We start from the raw sequence: 18,888 nt of genomic DNA, 5'->3' as shown, positions 1-18,888 counted from the left end.
TAGCACTCCTGATATGCTTCTTTGGAGTCCTGGGACCCAGGGAAGCTTGGTTGAAAAACCACTGGATTAGATGACTGTAGCTCTTCCCACTTTTGAGCTCTAATAATCATGACCTTTTGCCTGGATTTCAAGGCCTATCATAGTATGATGGTTAATTTTAGGTGTCAACTTGGCTGGTTTAGGGGACACTTGCTGGTAAAGCATTATTTCTGGGTATGTCTGTGAGGGTGCTTCTGGAAGACACTGGCATTTGTATTAGTGAATTGAATAAGGAAGATTCACCCTCACCCAATATGGGCAGGCACCATCCAATTGATTGGTGACTCAGATAGAACAAAAAGGCAGAGGAAGGGTGAATTCGTTCTCTCTTCTGAATTTGGAACACCCATCTTCTCTGGCCCTTGGGCATCAGAACTCCAGACTCTTTAACCTTCTGACTCCAGGATGTGCACCAATGACCCCACTTTGGATTTATACTGAGCTATGCCACCGGCTTCCCTGGTTCTCACTTGCAGATACCGTATCATGGGATTTCTTTGCCTCCATAATCATGTTAGCCAATTCTCATAATAAATCCACTCTCATCTATCTAAATACCTGCTATCCGATTAGTTCTGTTACTCTGGAGAAACCTAAATAATAGATGTAGCCAGCACCATTCTTATTTAACCTTATTTCAAACCACTAAACATTCATCTCTAGTTGGGCCATTCTTCTAGATACTCATTGCCTTCCCTGCATATTCATTGCTTTTCTTGTGTTCTTGCTTTTCTCATGATATACCTTCTCTATGGAACATCATTTTTTCTCCTGCTGCTTACTTGAATTAGGCCCTAAATTTATACAACTTTCATTTCTTCCCAATCATCCCTGATTGCCCCATCTCTGAATTTCCATTGAACTGAGGGTCAACACCAAATAGTTGGGTACTTAACTCTTTCCTAATTATTTTCTATTCAAAAATGTCTTCTTGGAAGGATGGTAAGGTTGTTGAGGACACAGCTGATGTCATTTTTTTTTCTTTTTTTTTGTGATGGAGTTGCACTCTGTCGCCCAGGCTGGAGTGTAGTGGTGCCATCTCGGCTCACTGCAACCTCCACCTCCTGGGTTCAAGCAATTCTTGTGCCTCAGTCTCCTGAGTAGCTGAGACTACAGGTGTATGCCACCATACCTGGCTAATTATTTTTTGTATTTTTGGTACAGATGGGGTTTTGCCATGTTGGCCAGGCTGGTCTTGAACTCTTGACCTCAAGTGATGCACCTGCCTCAGCCTCCCAAATTGCTGGGATCATAGGCATGAGCCATCGTGCCTGGCCTAGCTGATGTCTTTTATTTTTTTTGAATCTCATTACAGTGCCTAGTAGAATGCTGGATATGTAGTCATTATTCAGAAGCACTGGAAATGTATGATCAGATACATGCTTTGTTAGTGCTGCTTCAAGCTTCTATGATGAGTTTTCTCACCTCAGTTATGAAAATAAAGTTAGTTCCCAGAGTTCTGGTTGTAGTACCTACTGTTTCTATCTCTTTGCTGGCAAAATGCATTCCCTCATGGGATAAGTATACCCTTTCCAGTTTGAAGAGTCAAATTCCCAAATAGGCATATTTTTTGGAAAGGTGATATGATTTGTGTACTTTCACAGGAAGCCTTTTAGAAGAAATTCCCCAAACAAGGCAGTCACCACTGTCTTTACCTAACTAATGAATTTGCCATCTCCCTCTTCCAAGCTCACTGTCCAGAAACTTCTCAAGCAGGAAGTTTCACTGTCATGAAGTCAAGGCACTTTGTGGGGAATCGGGCCCAGCATGTGCCTGCTTGTGGGGAAAGGCAGGCCTGATTCTTGCCCATGACGTGTCTTCGGGGCGGGGCTATCTGGATGTGTGAGTGCTTTCCCCACTTGTAGAACTGCAATTATTCCCCGCATGAAAGCAGCTGAAATTCCTCAGGGCAAAGGCGATTCCAGCAGAAACAATGGGCACAGCCTTGCTTGGGAAGTTTCCAGACTAACAGGAAGCTGCCAGAGCTGTAGGTAGGTATATTGCAAGGTAGACCTCCATGGCAGGGTGAGCCCAGAGAACATGCTGGGTCTTTCCCAATGTAGGTCCCTGCTGATAAAACTGTGGAAAGTCTCCGTGTACTGGTCCTTACACCCTCACCTTGGGTTTCAGTCTGGCTCTGAAAGTGGGAGGAGCTGGGGCCACACAAGATGCCTCTTCTGGGGATGTGGTCCATTAGTTTCTCTTTTTATTTTATTTTCTTTAAGAGACGGGGTATCATTCTGTTGCCTACGCTGGAGTGCAGTGGTATCATCATAGCTCACTGCAGCTTTGAACCCCTGGGCTTAAGTGATCCTCTTGCTTCAGCTTTCTAAGTAGCTGGCAATAAAAGGGAGTGCCACCACACCCAGCTGATTTCTTTTTTCTTTATGTTTTTTGGAGAGACGGAGGTATCACTATGTTGCCTGGGCTGGTCTTGAACTCCTGGCCTCAAATAATCCTCCGACCTTGGCCCCCGAAAGTGCTGAGATTATAGGTGTGAGCCACTGCTCAGCCGAAGAGTTTCTCAAATTTCAGTCTTTGCACAGCCCTATGAGAATCATTAGGACAGCTTCAAAAATACAGATGTCCGGGTCTCAACCCAGGCCTTCTGTGGCATAGGAGCCTGAAGTCTGTATTCTTGACAAGTTTCCTTGATGACTCAGAAGCAAAGCCAGATTTAGGAACCATAGGTCAGTATTAGCATGCCTACTTTTATTAGACCCACTGCTTTGCCCCAGAGTGGATTGGGAGTGGGTGTGGGGGTGGAGTGTACCCAAGAGAGCATATTCCTGCATGTTTTTGTAACTCAGAAGAAGCAGCTGCAGCTTCATGTGGACTAAAATAGAGGCCTACTTTAGCTCTTGAAATATCCTGAACACCTGGAGAAAAATAACCCAGAGGCTCCTATAGCCTTGGAGTTGCTATTTAGCTGTGGGAGTTGCAGGACCAGCCGGCATGAGTGTTCACAGAGTCACAGATACTTAGGTCACAAGGCTCCTCACAGCTCCAAGGAGGGTAAAGGATAGCACAGTGCTGCCACCCCTTATTCCCTGCTCAGGGCAGACATTGCTAATCAACCATGACACTCATCCCTGTTGAACCCAGAGAGGTTCAGAGTCCTGAGCAATCAGAGCTGGCACAAGGAATGAAACCTTTTACCCTCCTTGCCATTCTTACCAACAATATCCTAGTCTAGTCCTAAAATTTGTTGGGCACTTTGACTTGCAATTATCCATAGGACACAGTTCAGAAAACCATGGTGAGTCATATTCTTTTCTCTTCTCTTTGGGAAACTCGATCATTCCCTTGATATTAATACTATCTATGGGTTGGCAACTCCCAACTTTATGTTTCTGCCCCAGAACTCTTCTTGAGCTCCAGACTTACATGGACACTTAGAGGTTAAGAAAGTGTAGAGTCTCAGGTTATCTAAACTTCAATAGATACATACGAAATATTTTTGACTATTTAGCTCTTTGAGAGGAGGACTGCTTATTTCTGTGTGTATTGCTCACTATGCCTGGCTCAGTGTCTGGTATACAGCAGGTACTATGTAGATATGCTTATTGATTTTAGACACCATTCCCCTGCTTATCTGCATAACTGAGTTATTCTTTTCTCATGCCCTCCTATAGTGAGGGCTGCCCCATTCCTTAACCCCCCCAGTCTAGATGGGGCGTGGCAGTCTCTGACACTGGTGGCCCCCAATGCACCATGCCTCCTAGTATTTATTTCCTTGTATAACCTCCTCCCTTGGAATCTAGTATGGACCTATGATTTTCTTCAACCAGTATAATGTGGTGGAAGTTAGACTGTGCCAGTTCCAGGTCTCATCCTTAAGAAGGCCTGGCAGCTTCCACTCTTGTGTTCTTAGGAACCCTAGACTGTCACATAAAAAGTTCAGCTATCCTGTGAAGAGAAGAGGCCATGTGAAAGAGAGACCCTAAGACTCAATGGAGAGACAGAGGAGCCCAACCTTTCCAGTGTCCAAGCTGAGCCCGCTCCCAGCTAGTTAGCCAGTTGAAAGCAGCAGTATGTGTGACTATTGGCAAGACCAGGAGAAGAACCACTCCAGCTGAGTCAGTTCAGCTTCCAAGAATCAAGAGCAAATAAAATGTTAAGCCACTAAGATTTGGGATGGTTTGTTATACAGCAAAAGAAACAGTAGATGTGTTCCTTGACACCACAGATCAAGAGGCAAGTGAACAGTCTTGGAATTTCATCTCCTTGTTTTTAGTTTTAACTCTGGTGCTCTGCTCTGCACAAAGGCCTGACAAGTAACAATTCCTTTGATCCCTGTAAATCTGATCAGGGTGCAGTAGAGACATCTAGTCATTTTGACAGCACATATATTTGAACAGAAACCTTTAGGATAGCCCTCCAAATGTAAGGGTAGAAACAAGTGGGATGAGTAGCAGAGGAGAGATGGAATGGGAGGAGTCTCATTTAGGTTGAAGTGACACAGAGAATGAATGCTGGAGCAAGCGGGGTTGGCTCCGGAAGGACAGGGATTCACATCAAGTGTGGAAGGTAACATTAAGGGGTGGGCCTGTGTTAACTGGCTCCAGATATCAGAGAGGCCCATGGCTGTCTGAATTTCTCTGAAAACTAGAACTTTCTACAAAGAGCACTAACAGTGAAATTGTGACTTCCAATATGGTATGTATCTCAGGGATTATGTGTGTGTGTGTGATTATGGTGAGAGGAGAGAAAGAGGGAGAGAGAATGAATAAATGCACGGAGATAAAAAAATGGAGAGACTAAAAAAAAAAAAAGAATTTTTCCTAGAGCTAAAAAGTAGATGACTTTTTAAAAAGTAAGCTTTTTTATTATTTCCCTTCTTTAACACTCTAATCTAAGCAGCTTAAGAATCCCTGTATTTAGGGTTTGGGAACTAGGGAAGGAGCAGGTGGTTTCCTTTCCTGGTCTGCCTAAAGGTCAAAGCTGCTGATGACATCAAGCTTCTGTCCAGCCCAGGACATTTATCAGACAGAACTAGGGCTCCAGGTGCAAACTTAAAATACAGTCAATTCCCATCCATTCTACTGTAAGTAACAGAAATGAAAAATGTGAATGGAAGCTGTCAGGGAAAACTTGTGGCAGCAGGAGGTAGTGCTTGGGTACAATGCACCCATCCACTGCATGGCAGGAAGAGTGGGGCAGTCAGTCCTTGCCATCAGTCTTTGTCTCTGCTTTGAGAAGGACACTCCCAGCTGTCTGTTGCTGTGGTTCACAGACTTAAATTGAGATTCCTTCTGTCCTGGAAGGTTCTTCTCAGTGGCCAAGCTCCATGACAGGAACTGAGCCATAGTAAGTTTATTTCAGGCCAAAAAAATCTTAACATACACCCCATTAGTGGGTAGGGGTAGGAAGGTAGAGCTTTTTATTAGCAGGATGTTTGGACAGAGATGAAGATGTTGAAAGCAGGAGTCAACATTTCCCAAGGTTCTTTCTTAAAATACGTTGTGTTTGACTTTGGAACTCCTGACTCATCCCCAGGCCGGGCATTCTGTCCTGGAGCTACTGTATTCCCAAGAGTGCTTGGGCAGACCAGCTCATTCCTCACCTACAGTATCCACAGAAACATCTGCTATAGCTTATTAGAAAGTCAAAACAACCACCATCAATCCATCATCTTTTCTGTTTAAGGACACATTTCTGTTGGCTGACGCATGCCCCTCCCCAAGGATCCCCCCTCCCCGCCCCGGACTGCCTGTGTGTGTCTGTAAAACTGTGAGCTGATTTTGATGATAATTTGCACAGCTTCTTACATCCTAGTTTATTTAACCTTCTCACACGAATAGCAATACTTTTCTTTGGGGAATCACAGAATGATTACTGACTCATTAGATAAGCAGTGAACCCTGGAAACAGGAAGCAAAAAGTGGGCTTTCAAAGCCAATTTCATTCCCTTCTCTTTTCATCCACAGGTGACACAGCATTGTAGAAAGAGTCTGTACTTGGAGTCAGTAGTCCTGGGTTCAGCTTGTAGTCCCGACAGGTACTGTGAGACCTGAGATAGCTAACTTGGCCTCTCTGAGTCTCAGTTTTCTCTTGCATAAAATGGGAATAATAATACCTATCCGGCTGGCTACAGAGGATTTTTTAAGAGGTTAGAATAGAATACTGGGGTGGGAAGGCAGTTTAAAGAACATCTGATGCTTGAATTCCTTCCTACAATATCACCACAAATAAGCCATGCAACCTATCCTTGAACTCTTCTGTGACAGGGAACTCATTCCCACAGACGGTCCAGTGCAATGTGAGACAGCTCTGATTTATTTTGAGCTGAAAACTGCTTCCTTTAGCATTCCACCAATTGGTTCTTCTCCAAGTAAATATATACAAACAAGTCCAATTCTCTTCTGAAAGAAGAGCTTTTAGAATCTGGAGGTGCTAGCACGTCCCTGATATAGACAGAGCAGTCTCTGAGTCTTCTACCAGGCTCAGCTTTTGGTTCTCTTCACTATCATGGTTATTGCATGCTCCAGAGGCATTTTAGGTAATTTTTAAGCCTCAGTGTAGCTTCTCTAGCACTGGATGTGGTATTCAGGATTTCTGAAAGGGAGAGAATGAAGTGCGACATTCGTCTCCCTTGTCCTAGATGCTATGCTTCTATTAATGCAGCTGACCCTTGAATTTGCTTTATTTAGTGGCCACATCCCAATAGCAGCCCTTCCTCCATAATCATAGCTGCAAACATCTAACTTTCTGATCACCACTTCCTTTCTTTCCAGCTTATTCCACCTATCATCCAATTCAACAGTTTCTAAACCTCACCAGGACTTACTATCCATTGCTCACCCTTTCACTGTCCCTTGTCCCTCCCCTCTACCACATCTTCCCATTCTCTCCCCTTTTACCCAGCCTGGAGCTCATGACACAATTATAACCATTCCCTCTCAACTCCTTGCTCTTTCCCATTTTCTCTTGCCTGGCAAAATCCCCAACCCTGATTACACCCTGCTCTCTTTGTCTTCCTGCCCTTGGACCAAGACAGTTGAACTTGGCTTCAGAAAACACAGAAACAGGTTAACTAGCTTAAGTTAAATTCATAAACAGTAACCCCAAGGGGGCCCAGAGAGCTGCCTGGTGATCATGATCCAGCTTCCCAGTCCGGACATTCTCCCAGTCTCATAGATAACTAGGTCCCACTTCCTCTATCCTTTTTTTTTTTTTTTTGAGACGGAGTCTCGCTCTGCCGCCCAGGCTGGAGTGCAGTGGCCGGATCTCTGCTCACTGCAAGCTCCGCCTCCTGGGTTTGCGCCATTCTCCTGCCTCAGCCTCCCGAGTAGCTGGGACTACAGGCGCCCGCCACCGCGCCTGGCTAGTTTTTTGTATTTTTTAGTAGAGACGGGGTTTCACCATGTTAGCCAGGATGGTCTCGATCTCCTGACCTCGTGATCCGCCCGTCTTGGCCTCCCAAAGTGCTGGGATTACAGGCTTGAGCCACCGCGCCCGGCCTACTTCCTCTATCCTTAAACCTCCCCATCCTCACTCTATGCCAATGACCTTGTCTTCAAGCAGATGGGACTCCTCCCTCACTCCCACCACGCATCTACCCACCTGCCCCATCAGTGACCAGTACTCTGCCTTCCCTTTCTCCCTGTGGATGATTTTCTGTGCTCCCAGACTAAGCTCTTCAGGTGTGCACTGGATCCTTTTTCCTGCTTGCTTACTTAAGGACTTTTGCCCCCCATCCTACAGTCCACCATTCATTTCCTCTTGTGATGGGATCATTTCCACCTTATATAACCACAATATTATTTTGCTCTCATCTTAAAAAACAAAACACAACACCAACAAAACTCTTTTCTTATCTCCAGATAAGGAAACTAGATAAAGAGACTCAGAAAAGTTTAGTAACCTGCCCAAGGTCACATATCTGAAAAGTGGAAGGGTCAGAGGTCAAATTACAGTTTGCCCACCCCTAAAGCCCACCCAGATGAGACTTTGTGCAGTTTGTGGGCTCCAGCCCGCTGCTCTGGTTGGAGAGGCTGAGCTTGGGCAAGGGAGCACTTCGCCAAGGATGGGCAGGTCATCTCTGCCAAACCTGTGCAATCTTGGGGCAGCAAGAAGGCTGGAGCTTTGCAAGTGAGAAGGGAACCTGCTTTGTCTTCAGAGGCCCACTGAGCTGCTGAAACTCTGGCCTGATCAGCTTTTCTCTCAGAGTAAACATGGGTGCGTGAGGGCTGCCATCAGGCCTCCATTCCAGTGGCACGTCAGCCACAGCAGTGTGAGCGGGTGGCCACGATGGCAGACAGATGGGGCAGGCAAGCGGGGTGGAAGCTGCCAGCATTGTGGAGCTTCCCCAGTGAAGACATGACACCTCATAAATCTTGCAGGCCCAGAGCCCATGTGGTCTGCCACAGTGCCTCATTAACACTTCCTTGTTCTCACATAGAGGTGGAAAATAACCAAATGTGACAAGCTGTCTTCCAAAACCATTTCATCAGAAGGGCACACATCTTTCCTCCATCACTTGCAACAACCCTACTTGTGCTGAGAACCCTAAACAGCTCAGGCTAAGGGGTTTTTTCTCCTGGGAAAACGATACTTAACTACCTCCAGATCACAACCTTCAGCCATCAACTCTCTCATTCCCTCCCCTCTCTGCTCCCAGAGATTCTCTCAGAGAATGAGCCCATTTGGCATCCAGTCTTATCACTCCAAGGGGTCAAGTTGGAATTTTCAGAATACCTGGGAAAGCATGCATCTACTGCCTTTGCTTTGTGTATCGGCCAAAACCAGTGTTGGCTTTAGTCATGGCATCTCTTAAAAGTCCTCTTTCAAAAGGGACAGACTGGTCCACTTACTTGTCTGTCACAGCCTGCATGAACTCGTCCAGCAAGTCATCGTACGCCTTCCCGCGCACACGCTGGTGTTTCAGGCCGATGTACAGAGGGTCTCTGAGCAGCTCCTGGAACAGACAGCACCCATTGACTAAGCCTACTCCCAGTGTTCCTGTTTCCCCCCCCCCCCCCCGCCCCCAACAGGTATCCAGGATTATTGGGAAGAACCAGAAGGTGGGAGGAGAGGGAGGAGTAGGAAGCTGACTGGATCTTCACCCGCCAAGGTGTCATTTCTGAAAGGGTCTGGAGGCTAAGCCAGTGATTGAGGTTGGACCTTCAGATGATCCTCATTTGGAAACCATGGATGCTTTGAACCAGGCAAGCCTCTCTCAGACACAGTCTTTCAACCTCCGTCTACAGGCTTTAGGGTTATTTCAGGATTTCTCAACAGTGGCATTACTGACATTTTGGCTGGGATAATTCTTTAACGTGAGGCCTGATGTGCACACTGTAGGATATTTATCAGCATCTCTGGCCTCTGGCCACTAGATGCCAGTAACACTCGCAGTTGTGGCCATCAAAAATGACTTCAAGGCCTGATGTGGTGGCTCACGCCTGTAATCTCAGCACTTTGGGAGGCCAAGGTGGAAGGATTGCTTGAGCCCAGGAGTTTGAGGCTGTCCTGGCCAACACAGTGAGACCCCATCTCTAAAAAAATTTTAAAAAGTTAGCTGGGCATGGTGGTGTGTGCCTTTGGTCCCAGCTTCTCAGGAGGCTGAGGTGGGAGGGTCACTTGACCTTGGGAGGTCAAGGCTGCAGTGAGCCATGATCGTGCCACTGCACTCTAGCCGGGGCAACAGATTGAGACCCTGTCTCAAACAAACAAACAAACAAACACAAAAACAAAAAAGAAAAAATGAATGTTTTGAGACATTGCCAAAGGTCTTCTTAGGGACAAAACTGTCACTGGTTGAAAACCACTGTAGCTGACTTCAGGCAGCATCTGCATTGAAGTATTGGGTCGCATCCAGAGTCCCTGGTCTGGACTCATGTTAGAAAACCAACCCACCCTCCTTTTCTTTCCATTCCTCTCTTTTCCTCTCCCTTCTTCTCTTCTTTACTTCTCTCCCTCCCTCCTTGAAATCTTACTGAATACCTACCATGTGCCTCACATTGTACTGGGCCCTGGGGATACAAGCATAGAATGAAACAACCAGGAATTTCAATTCAAGAGAGAAATGCTCACCTTAACACCTACCCTGTGTTCAGGGCCCCTCCACCTGACCTTCTGCAGCTCTTTCCAGCACAGCAGTCATACGCTATTGGGTTATCTGTGTCTGCGTTGGTGTGAATGACCACTCCTGCTGGCCGACTTGCCACATCTTCCATTCCTCCCACCCCTACACAGAGTCAGTGGACTCATTCATGCATGACACATTTATTTCTCATCTACTATTGCTGACACTGGACCCAGTGGGGGATTTGTAGAGGAGCAAGAAATGGTTGTTGCCTTGTAGGTGCTGACAGGTGGCTGCTGAGTAAACAAACACATTCTACTGCAGGGCAGAGTGGCACTGTTTTGGAACAAAGTGTGGCACATGGAGGGACAGTGATGAGTGAAGAAATTCCCCCTGGAGGGCAGATTGGGATTGTGTCATGGAGAAAATGGTCAGGTAGGAAGAGATAGGCAGATTTCAGCAGGTGGGCCTCAAGGCTGAGAAGTCAGCACAAAGAAAGGTTGAGGGCTGGAGGCAAGAGGAGGAAATAACTGTTGTATTTGGGAAATGGGAGGTAATTCCATGTGTTAGAGTTTCCTGGAATTATCTACTTTTTTGTCTAACTCACCAAAAATATAAATTCCTAGAGGACAAGGTTTTGTGTTATCTTCATCTCCATCTGAACTGCTGCTACACACAAAGATACAAAGATAAGGACCAGTGGGCCTACACTCTGACCCTCAGCCCTCGGGGGCTTACAGTCAAGTCTCACCTCCATCACTGCGAGCTGTGTGACTTTGGGCAAGTCATGGGGCCTCTTGACACCTTATTCTCATCTATCAAGTGGGGATAAAATATGGGCTGCATGGGGATGATTATGATGATCAAGTGGAAAAATATATATGAAAGAGCTTGGTGAATTATAATATATGCTATAAAACAGTGGTAGCAATTTAGCTTTCACAGTGCCTCCAATGTGGCATGTACTGCCCTGAGTGCTTTACTTAACCTAGTGAGGACGTATCAGCCATGGAGGTGTGTGGCTCGGAACTATCTTAAGGGAACCTGCTGATGGTGGGCAATTGGTGGACAGCCTTCAGTTTGCACACTCTCCCTGGATTGCTTAATGATTGAGCATGGAGAGGGGCTGGGGGAAACCATTCCTGCCCAACTGAGACTCTGCTGGGGCAGGAACTTCCCAAAGGCCTGACGGAGCTGGGGAGACTCTCCCTGGGCTCTCTTACTCAGTCCTCATTCCCTCTTGCTCTCCCTTCACAGGTGTCTGACCTGTACTACAGTCTGAAGGCCCCACTCCCTCCCCCTTTATTCTTCACAGATGTCTACCCAGCACCTCTCTCACACATCTATTTCCCCCATTTTTAAAGAGGCAACAAGACTCAGAGAGGTGAAGCAGCCTGCTTAAGACATTGGATTTGTAAGTATAGGCATCAGGATTCAAAGCTGGGCTGTTGGGTCCAGAGTCTATGGTCTTAAGCACTCAGTCATGCTGCATGGGTGGCTCTTATGCATACCAACAAGAATCAATTTTTCTTTTTAAGGACACTGATCTGGGTCCATAATGCTTTGATATCACTGTAGTAGGTGTGGGGGAGGGTGTAATTTAAGGGACAGAAAAGAACAGGAAATATCTGTTAACCCTTCACCCCAAATCTTGGGTACACAAAAGATCTGAGGTGGATTTAGCACTTTGTCAAAGATACCACAGGTTTACATTTAGAAAGATGGTGGATCCTGGCCTCCTCGCTCCCTCTCCTAATCCCCTGGATTGGACACCCTTGAAACTGTTTAGGATTCTTCACTGGTAGGGGTATGTGCATGTGTGTGTCAGTCGGGGAACCTAAAGGGTGAAAGTGGTGCATACATGGTGCCCACCCTTCCACATGCTACCTTCAAAGTGACCATCAAAAGCAACTTAGAAGCATCAAACATCCAGAAAGAAGAAATGATAAATGATAGTAGAGTAACATGATGAATAGCTAGGCAGTAATTAAAATTGGTGGTTTTAAGACTTTGCAATCACCTGGACAAATTTGTAAGAGATTATTTAAAGTGGAAAAAGCAGGATACAAAATTACACAGATGTCATAATTATAACTCTCTGAAACACACACATACAGAGCTTGGAAGGACATACATAAAAAATGACTGAAAATAGTGTTACTCTTGGCACTGGCAGAAAACATTCACTTTGCCAGTTCTTACAAAGATTAAAAGGGTCCGTGGTGAGTTATAATTTGGAATGTTGCCAACTCACAGATTTGAATCTTAGTGCATCAGGCAGCATAGAGTGAATTTCTCAATCCTGCATATGCAGTTTCTAGGGTAAGTTAAGTTCCCCAGTGGTGCTAAGGGATTTTTAGATTTTCAAAAAATTTCTCAGTATACTGCAGTAAAGATCAAAGGTCAACCATAATGAGATACTGCTGAGATACAAGGGCAACTATAAAAAGCTTTTTAAAAGTCCTTATATTTTGCTTCCATAATAAAATGTTCTATGTCTCAGATACTTTAACCACAAAACATGAAAAAAAGTTCCCTTATGGATATGACATTAAAAAATAGCTTATGTTTATATAGAGCTCTCAAGTAATGCACTAATTCGTTCCTTCTAATAGTCTGACCTCTTCTCATCCCATTTTAGAGGAAGTTGGAGTTCAAGGGTTTAAATAAACTGCCCAAGCTCACAGAGCCAGAAAGTAGCTATGCTGAGATTGAGCTTTGTCTGGGTCTCATGATGAAGCGTCCTCTTTGTCCCATCCCTTGGCATTGTGGGGGCCAGGGAGCCAGGGAGCCAAGGGGCAGCTCCTTACCCTCTGCCTGGTCCTCCTGGAAGAGGTCAGTAGTGGCTGGGAAGGTCCAGGCTCTTGACCTGCAGACCAGGCTGGGGAACGGGGAGAGCTGGAATGAATTCAGAGGAAAGGCTGTGTCCACATCTCTAGTCAACTGGTTCTCCTTTAGCAGGAGTGGAAATGGCTTCTCTAAAAGAGTAGTGGGCAGAGCTCCCACGGCAGACTTGGCACAACATGGAACAAACAGCCCACATTCTGCTCTGTATCCGCCAACTGATTCAGATAAAATAATGCCTGCCAGTAAGGGGTAGGAGTAGTAACTTGCCTGGACCCCCTCCTTGCAGCCCTCCTCTATCTTGACTTCTTCATATGATTTAGAAGAGAAGAGAATATTTCAGCAGATAGTATTGCCAGAAAAAATATGGGATGCCCAGTTAAATTTGAATTTCAGACAGGCAATAATTAAAAAGAAATGTTTAGAATTAAGTGTGACCTATGTATTACGTGGAACACACTTACGCTAAAAAAATGTTGAATTGCTTATCTGAAATTTAAATGTCACTGGTGTCCAGTATTTTTATTTGCTAAATCTGGTAACCCTATCAATAGAGGCAGAGGAATCTTCAAGTTTGGAGGCAACATGCCGTGGGGGAAAGGACGCTGCTGGACCTGGTGGCTGTGGTCAGGATGCTCCCCTCTGAGCGTCCTCGGTAGGGCCCAAAGGGGCTCTAGGCTTTCAAATCAGATAGACCTGGGTTTGAATTGAGGCTTTGTCACTTGACTAGCTCTGTGGCTTTGGGGAAGGTATTTAACTTTTCTCTGCTCTCTGTTAAATGGGGATAATAATGATTTCTATCACACAATGCAAGCTCTTTGAGCTCCTCATTCATCTGCATCTCCCCAGCTAATTGTACAGTGATGGAACACATAAGCCCTTGAGAAGCATTTAGTGATATGATTGCCAGAGTCCTGGGACTGGGCTAAGGAGATGCTGAATTAAAAACTAGGAAGGTCTTAGAAATCACTTGGTTCAGCTTCCTCCAAATGAGTTTTTGAAGGTTGGAAAGAATAAACGAGCTGCCCAAAGTCACAAAACACATTGGTGGAAACGACACAGCAGAAATCATGGTTTCTAGACCAGGACTCTTCCCAGGGTGGGAACCAGGTTTATTCACTTCCAAACTTTAGTGTTCAGTAGGGTGCCTGGCACCTAAATATTGAGTGATGAAATCTTTCCCCTCTGTTAGTTACTAAGTCCCCTTTGGAACCAAGTAAGTCAATGATTATAATTTTAGGTGAAGGCCTTTATTCAAAGTGGGTGAAGCAGAACTTTCTCCTCTGCCATGGGAGTTAGAGGGTTGAATGTGCTCTCTGTGGCTATTTGCCCAGCTCTGCCTCCCGTAAGGTTTGTCTTGGAGACAAAATGTCATGGAAAACGAAACAGTTTCCTCCTCTTCACTGCCCATATCAGTGAGCATTGCATTTCAGCTGGAAGACAGATAAACCTCCTGGTTGAAAAAATATTTATCTTGCATAGCAACAGGCATGCTGTGATGTTACTCAGGGAACCTGGGGGTCTGGGAGGTCACGGGATTGGATTCATGATGTGGGCACAGCATGCTTTCTCCTCACAGTGGCAGTCCCACCTACCACTCATTCCTTGGGAAGCTCAGCTAAGCCTGGGGTAAGCTACAAAGATCCTAGCAAGGGTATCCTCATAGGTTACACATGTGTAGAGAGTGATCTCTATGATGGCACCACATGGTGAAGGCTAAATAATGATAATCTTGCAAGGTAGAAGAAACCCTGCAACACCCAGCCTGGTTGTCAACTCCATGCTTCCTTGGCAATCCAGTAACACCCAAAGCACTATTTACCAGGCTCTGCTGATGCTCTGCTCCCATGTTTGTTTCCCTAAGCAGACATGACTCCCCTCCCTCCTCCCATTCTTCAGTTCCAGAAGATCACACAGCATCTCCTTCTGAGGTGAATTCATAGAGGCTCAAGACTTCTGCCAGGAGAAGACCTCCAAGGCTCAGCAGGGTCATTTTAAAGCCAAGCCCCATCCCCCGGGATTCCCCCACCCTGCCTTAGCACAGGGTGGGATGAGTGCTGGGTTTGGAGTCAAACCTTGGGGAAGCCCTTTCTGCTCTGAGTCTCTTTTCCCATGTAAAACAAGGGGGTTGAACAAGATGGTACTCAGGCGCCTTCTAACCTGAATAGTCTGTGACTGGCTGCGTATGGATGAAACAAAATAAATCCAATTCACACGCAGCCACGATGGAAGGTTGAGCAGGCACTCCCTCCCCCTACCCCCTTGGAACTTAATCATGGGATGTCCTTTCTTCATGGGATCACGGCCCCATGTATTTATTTTTCCAAATCTCCTTGTTGTCGGCAGGTAAAAGTGACGCAGAGTTTCAGGGCTGTGGACAGCAGATGTTTTCCTTCAACAGGAAACCTGGAGGGGTGTTGTCTTTGACTGTGATTAAAGCTCCTGTTGCCTCAGGAGTTTTTATGGAGACATACACACAGATGGTCAAGTTATTCTGACACTAAAAACCCCCATGACAGCTTCCTCCCTGCGTGGACATGTGAGATTAAAATGGTAAAAGGCCAAGCTTCCCTCTGTTACATCTCAGGCTTGCTCTGAGCAAAAGGTGTGCCCTGGGACTTCTTGGGGGAATGTCTTGCAAATGGATTCATTGAAAAAAAAAAAAAAAGAACTGTAGTTGGGGGATCACATAGTAAATCCATTTGGAAAGAGAAAAATCACCATCTTGCTAATGTTGGTCACTTTATAACTTTGAAAATTTTGTGTCCTGAGTTTCCTCAAATGGGTCTGGAGGGGGGCCCACCATGCCCTGGAGGGGATGGTGTAAACAGTATTGCTATCCTCTGACTTGATTCTGAATGTCCGTGGGATCCTGCCTGTGTGAAACACCCATTCTCGGCCCCCATTTCCCAGTCTATAATGCAAACACCAGACCCCTTGGAGCAGTGCACCATGTTGGGCAAGGCAGCTGTGGAGCCAGAGAGTTGGGTTCCAATCCCAGCTCTGACACTTAGAGCTGTGGGACCTGAGGTAAGTAGTTGACATGTTTCAGTCTCAGTTTCCTTATCTGAAAATGGGGAGAATAATATACTGGGGAAGAACGGCTTCCTCTCACCCCCGGGGCACATACAGAGGGCAGATCAGGGCATGTTCCCTCCTCCCAGATGGGGGTACTCTGGTCCCTCCCTGACATAAGATGCAGACCCAGGGGAGGTTCTCTCCCCTCCACATCCAGGAGGGAGAGGTGATTCTAGAGGCCTAAAGCACCAGAAGAAGTAGACGCTTTGAGTAGATGTGACACACGACTCATTAAAGTGACCAATTAGGTGACAGTGTTGAAACACTGACAAGTAGAATATTCTATTCAGGCTGACCCGCATTTATCTCCTTCAGGCTCAGCAGGGTGCCTGACACACACTAAACACTCAATAAACTTTTATTAACTAAGGCAAAGTGTTCACAAAAGAATCTTAATTGAAGAAATTAGAACAAAATTACATTATGATTACACCTAGGTAATAACTACCTTTATGTATAGGCATAGAAAAATATTGAGAAGAAACACAAATGCAGCATTGTGGGAGAAATACCATTTCCTTTTTCTTTAAAATTTTGAATAATGTTCTAAATTTATTTTAGCAATAAAAATTCTGAAAATCAAGAAAAAAATCTTTACTTATAAAGCAACAGAAACTAGGCACAGGTATAACATGGGGAGAGGAGCACAAACTTGGATTTGGCTCCTAGCCCTGCCTCTTCTAGCAGATCTTCTTGGGTAAATAAAACTCTCTGGGCCTCAGTTTCCTATGCTGTAAAAAACAGGGTAATGACAGATGCTCCACTCACAGGGTTATTGCAAGGCTTAAACTGAGTGGTCCATAAAAAGGGCCTGATCCACAATTACTGCTACCTTCTAGTCATTTTTTTCTGGTGGGTTTGTTACAAGTTAGAGCCAGCTCTAAACTTCAGCATATCATTGCTGTGTGCTGGACCTTCAATGACAAAGGATCCCAATGCACCAGCACAGCCAGCACCCTTCCAGTGGATGCAGTGGCCTCAGAATCAGACTCAATCTGTTCTAATTCTTGCCTAAAGCCAGCTTTTAGAAGGAATGAAGGTCTCAATTAAATCCAGTTGGAACACAGCAGGAGGTGTTCGAGAGGAAGAATAAAACAAAGTTTGCTGCACTCATCCACGTCTGCAAAGAAGCATTCTGTGAGGCCAAAAGACAATTTCAGCAAAACTCAGATATCTGGCTGGGGGTAGGGCATCACTGTGCAGAGCAAAACTTGAAGACTGGTTTTGATGAGCAGCTGTAAAGCATGTATCCTGATCCAACCTCCTGTCTCCTGAGCTGGTGAGGAGACACATGGAGACCAGGCAGTTTTAGAGGTTGAAGGATGCTTAGTAACTTTCTGGTCTAGTCTCTCAATAAACTGAAAGGGAATTAAGTCTAAGGAGGTGCAGTGACTTATCTGGCTCATCATGGTACTGGAACCAAGGTCCCTGGCTTGTCATGGTACTGGAACCAAGGTCCCTGGCTCGTCATGGTACTGGGAACCAAGGTCCCAAACCAATAGTTTTCCCACTTTCTTGCCCTCCCTCATCTCATTCCCACCCCCAGGATTTCCCAGCAAGGTCTGCCCATCATTCCATCATTTGATCGTATCTGCAGATGAAGTCTGAATAAGCATCATTCCTTACTAGGATCTAAAGTGCTTGCTTTTGTTTGAAATGCAGATGCCTGGGCTGGGCATGGTGGCTCATGTCTGCAATCCCAGCATTTTGGGAGGCCGAGGCCAGCAGATCACTTGAGGTCAGGAGTTTGAGACCAGCCTGGCCAACATGGTGAAACCCCATCTCTACTAAAAATACAAAAATTAGCTGAGCCTGGTGGCGCATGCCTGTAATCCCTGCTACTCAGGAGGCTGAGACAGGAGAATTGCTTGAACCAGGAAAGCAGAGGTTACAGCGAGCCAAGATCACACCACTGCATTCTAGCCTGGGCAACACAGAGAGAGTCCGTCTCAAAAAAAAAAAGAAAAAAAAAAAAAAGAAAAGAAATGGGGATGCACTGTGTTTAGGGAAGAGGAAGGCCATGTAAAGAGTCTTGGCAAATTTTCTTAAGAGAGATCACTGCAGAATGCAAATAAGAATAACTTTTTGACAATGTGAATCAAGAATTTAAAAAATGACCATTCCTTTTGCTTCAATACTTACATTTCTAGAAATTTATCCTAAGGAAATACTCAAAGATAGTAACAAAGACTCATCTGCAAAAATGGGTTTCAGAGCACAATTTATATTTTAAAAAGACTAGAAACAACCTAAGTGCCCAACTGTGGGGGTTTTCTTATGTAAATTATGATACACCAGGTAGCTATTAAACAGACACTATGGAAGAATGGTTAATGACCTGAAAGAAAACTCATGACAGATAATTAAATTTGAAAAAGAAATATAAAATACTGTATATATAATAAGAACACAACTTTTGTTTTATAAGTTCATGGGGAAAAAAAAAGGCTGGGAGAAAATATACCAATGTATAAACAACGATTAGCACTTGTTGTGTGGCTGATACCTTATTTTTAACACTTCTCTGAATTGTCTCTATTTATTTATTTGTTTATTTATTTGTTTATTTAAGACAGAGTCTTGCTCTGTCACCCAGGCTGGAGTGCAGTGGTGTGATCTCAGCTCACTGCAAGCTCTGCTTCCCAGGTTCTCCTGGGATTCTCCTGTCTCAGCCTCCCCAGTAGCTGGGATTACAGGTGTGTGCCACCACACCCAGCTAATTTTTGTATTTTTAGTAGAGATGGGATTTCACCATGTTGGTCAGGCTGGTCTCAAACTCCTGGCCTCAGGTGATCCCGCCCCGATCAGCCTCCCAAAGTGCTGGGAATACAGGCGTGAGTGACTGTGCCTGGCCTCAATTTTGAAAAGATGAACATGGACTGATCTCAAAGATAAAT

The 18,888-nt window shown here is 45.2% G+C and overlaps 1 protein-coding gene across 7 annotated transcripts in view; it reads right to left on the bottom strand.

Annotated features, from left to right (window-relative positions):
• The window catches only part of ME3 (malic enzyme 3), a 218,207-nt gene that overhangs the window by 42,977 nt on the left and 156,342 nt on the right, over positions 1 to 18,888 (bottom strand). For all 7 annotated transcript variants that reach the window (XM_009187077.3, XM_017948825.3, XM_017948823.3 and 4 more), the window contains one exon: positions 8,856 to 8,959. In XM_009187077.3, coding sequence (XP_009185341.2) covers positions 8,856 to 8,959 — 104 coding nt within the window. The remainder of the gene's footprint in view (positions 1 to 8,855; positions 8,960 to 18,888) is intronic.

Source organism: Papio anubis, chromosome 12 (assembly GCF_008728515.1).
Source record: "Papio anubis isolate 15944 chromosome 12, Panubis1.0, whole genome shotgun sequence".
NCBI lineage: Eukaryota > Metazoa > Chordata > Mammalia > Primates > Cercopithecidae > Papio > Papio anubis.
This window is presented reverse-complemented; position numbering and strand designations above follow the sequence as displayed.